General features: G+C 35.6%; 1 protein-coding gene across 1 annotated transcript in view; it reads left to right on the top strand.

Annotated features, from left to right (window-relative positions):
• The first annotated feature begins 442 nt into the window (after positions 1–442).
• LOC107080694 (transmembrane protein 198-like) overlaps positions 443–3966 on the top strand; it is a 9789-nt gene continuing 6265 nt past the window's right edge. Inside the window, exons 1-2 of the mRNA XM_015368901.1 lie at positions 443–569; positions 2078–2367. Of these exons, the coding sequence (XP_015224387.1) occupies positions 2211–2367 (157 nt within the window). The 5' untranslated portion in view covers positions 443–569; positions 2078–2210. The remainder of the gene's footprint in view (positions 570–2077; positions 2368–3966) is intronic.

The following is a 3966-nucleotide window of genomic DNA, read 5'->3' as shown; positions in this document are numbered from 1 at the left end:
ATACTATATAAAGATTATTATCATGTTTGTAAAAAGCTTTTTTGTTGTAGTTTTTTTTTACTTTTTGAATTTCTTAGTATTTGTCTCATTGTCGATGGAAATGCACATGATATTATTAGTTCATTCTGAGTGTAATCTGTTCTCTGTTTTTATAATAACAACCCAAACAATCAAAGTGTAACCTATTGAATGTTTTTTCCTGTATATGTTTTCTTGTATTAAAATGATTTAATCAGATTCAAATCCCAGGTTTAAACCTGATTTATTTATTTGATTAAAAAGGCTTATTGGGTGAATTCCAGGTAATAAAGAGAAGGTTAGAGCTTCTGCAGGGTTATTGGTTGAACTCCCTCACTTGGCCTTGGAGGCAGCGTCACTCTAACGCTGGGGGCAGATGGCCTCCCTCTCAGGCAGCAGCTGTTTACCGGCTGGACGCTGAGTCTCACTCAGCTCTCAGCAGGAAACCAGCCAGTCAACTCCTGACGGCTCGCTCCCTGGTAACAGGAATAGGATCCTAGTTTCTCTGTGATGTTTCCGCAGTTAATCCATCAGGATGTGAATCATTGCAGGTAGGCCATGAAAATATATTTCTATTTGCATATTCGCAAAATATTCACCTGTTGCTTGTTGTTGGTGTTTCTGCATGAACTTTTTAAAGTATATTTTACAAAGACATTTAAAATGACCATTCTTGTTGATATCCTTTAATGTTTAAGTCTTAAAGAGAGAAAATGTCTCCATCTGAAAGTGTTCTGGTGCTTTAATCTAATCTGAGAATGACTCACCTGCTAAAGCTCCTCTAATTCCATTTGCTGACTGCAGGATCGGCCTTAACAGCTTAATTTGTCTTTACAGAAAGCTAATGCTCACTGCAGCTACACTGGAAAATAATGTAATCTCAATAAGTCATTTTTTTTCTTAAAATAAGTGTTTTTTTTCTTGAATTGAGGAGGTAAGTGTGAAACTTTGCCAATGGAACAATTTATATTTAAAAAAACAAAAAAAAAAAACAATTGCATTGTCTCATTATAAGTGGATATGATCTAATTATCTTATTTTTGGAGTAGAAAATTTCATTCCATTGGCAAATCATCTTATTTATCTACTCAAATTGCGGGTAAATAAACTTAATTTAAGAAATCTTGACTTATTTCTAGATAGTTTTTGCAGTGTAGAGTCATGCTATCAGCTGCACATGAATTAAATGTCTAAAAAGTTTTTTTAAATATGAGAAGGTAGCCTGAACACTACAAAAACAATCAAGAAAATAAGTAAAAATGTCTGAAATTAAATGTATTTAGCCCTAATTTGAGCAGGTAAAAGAGATCATTAGCAAATGTAATTAACATTTTTACTCTGAAAATTAGATAATTAGATATAATGCAATAGTTTTTCTTCTTTTTCTTTCCATTAAATGTAAATTATCTTGTTTGATTGGCAAAGTATCTCACTTACTTCTTCAATTCAAGACAAAAAGCATTTTAAGAAAAAATGACTTATTGAGATTGACATTTTTTGCAATGAAGTGATAAAAAGAAGAGGCCGAGTGCTTCAGCAGTTCACTCTTATTTTATTTAGTTTTATTTATTTAACACTGAATTAATTCCGGTACAGCATTTCTGAATGCATTTGCAGAATGAGTAAAAGAGCTTTTCTACTGAAGGTCGTTACTGTTATGTAGGGAGAATGTCTATCCTGTTACTTTTATTGCCGTGTAGGTGTTTGTTTCCTTCACATTGTTCAGCAAGCAGAGCACCAAACCATCTGCTTAGAACAATGCATCGGGAAAATGGCGGCGTGAAGCCAGCAGGTCGTTTCCTCAGCTGCATCCGCTTCTTGAACAAAACAGACAAACTTGGAAGGGAAGCTGAGTTTTGCTTTCCGGAATGCTCCATTCGGACATGGGAAAAGGCAATGCCAGGATTTAATTCCTCCTCAGCAGTTTCATGCTCACTAACAGAGTTTTTCAGTTTTTTTCAATGCAGGAAGTTTAAAAACAATCCAAGAAATGTATTTTTGAGTTTTCCTCCTTACAGTCGTGATAAAAAGCTAAAAAAGCGTCTCTTTGGTTTTGCAGGTGCACATCAGGAAACAGTTGAATGACTCTGGAGCTTCCTCTGTTCATCCAGAACGCTCCAGCTTCCCTCCTTCAATGAACAAAGCAAATTCATGTTCAAAGCAGGAGTGCAGCACAGAAGCAAACCCCCCCGATGATGGCTGTGTCTTCCCTCTATGTCACAGAGGAACCCGGAGCTAACCTCTCTGAAGCGGATCTCTGTGCTCTGAAGAACAATGTTCAATACGAAGTCATCCCGTCTGTTGTGTGCTCGGTTTGCCTTTCATTCGGCCTCATCTACTGCTTTTTTGGTACGTCTCCACACTGACATTAAATGCAAGAATAACGGAGTCACATAACAGCAGAAGCTGCTATAAATGTTTCATTAGCCCACCTGGTGGCTTCAGTGGCCTGTGGCAGGTGTCTGCAGGTTACCAGGGGTTTAGAGTGGATAAGCCCAAAGCTGGAAGAGGCAGATGGGTTTCTAAATTTCGTACAGACAGTGTTCATGAGATACCACCTGTTGCCGTGGATGAAATCCCACTGATGTCATAGCGCTGAAGCTGAGCGCAGCTCATCCAGTTTTTAATGGGGATTTTCTATTTAATGTGCATGCAGAGTAATGTGAAACAAACATTTCCTTCTCTGGTTTCACTCAGAGGAGATGTGAGGAGAAGTTCAGAGCCAGTGAACCCTGACAGTGTGTGAAACACATGCAGCCAAAGCGTGGTGGATTTAAAATCAAACTGATATAATTTATCAGGCTTTTTTAAGGGAGCTGATTGGTTCATTTCATTAAACTCTTCACTGCAAAAAAAATAAAATCTAAAGAAGTCATTTCTTCTTAAAATAAGGGCATTTTTTCTTGAATTAAGGATTTAAGTGAGACACTTTGTCAACAGAACAAGACAATTTACACTTAAAATAAGAAAAAAACAATTGCATTGTCTTATTTCAAGTGCATTTTATCTAGAACCTTATTTTAAGAGTAAAAATACTAATTCCATTGGCAAATCAACTTATTTACCTGCTCAAATTAAGGGTAAATACCCTTAATTTGAGACATTTTTACTCATTTTGAGATCATCTTTGCAGTGTTGTCAAGCACAGGCAGTAAACAGAGAAAGTTTTTGTTATATAAAAGCGTTCCTGCTCCTTTCCGTTTCCACTCGAAGTCTTCAACTCCAATCCAAGAAGGAATGAATGTGCAACTTATAAATAAAACAACCTAAATATTTGTTTTGTTATTTCTATCTATAGAGAGATAAACAAAAATATATAGAGCAAAAGTATGTTAAGGAAAGCTCTGTGATTCCTGTTAAAAAAGGTTAATTCAAAATGTTGAATTGAAAAATCTTCCTGGATGGGAAGCGAAATGTCTTCAAAGTTGGAAACAAAGTCAAGTGGATTGTTTTTACCATTTTTTGGACTGACTATGATTCGGATGACTGAGATTCTTCACCAACATGTTGAACGTCGCAATTAGATAAACTAGTTTGGAAAACATTAGTTCTGACACACCAAATTTAGGAACTCCAGCTTAATTAAAAAAAAAAAAAAACTTATTTACAAATTAACAATCTTAGAATAATAACATTTATTTTCAGTTTAACTTGAATATCATTTTTTTTCCACTAGGGACTAAAAGATAAGGGAAAAAAAGCAATACATAAAACTGTGAGAAGCTTCAAAGTTAATAATTCATGTTCTGCAGGCAGCTCAGGATATCTAAAGGATGAAATTATTCTTTTCTGATCCCCAAAGGCTGCAGTGATCAGCTTAGTTATGAAGCCGTTATGGTAAAAAATGCTTGGATCAGAGGCCAAAGTTTCCTATTTATAAATCCAAAGAAAAAAAAAACCTGGCATTATGATTTAAACACAAAGTAACTGGATGGAAACCCAGAAATC

Source organism: Cyprinodon variegatus, unplaced genomic scaffold (genome assembly GCF_000732505.1).
Source record: "Cyprinodon variegatus isolate N-32 unplaced genomic scaffold, C_variegatus-1.0 Scaffold2227, whole genome shotgun sequence".
NCBI lineage: Eukaryota > Metazoa > Chordata > Actinopteri > Cyprinodontiformes > Cyprinodontidae > Cyprinodon > Cyprinodon variegatus.
The sequence above is the reverse complement of the archived record's forward strand: the minus strand, read 5'-3'. Positions and strand labels throughout refer to the sequence as shown.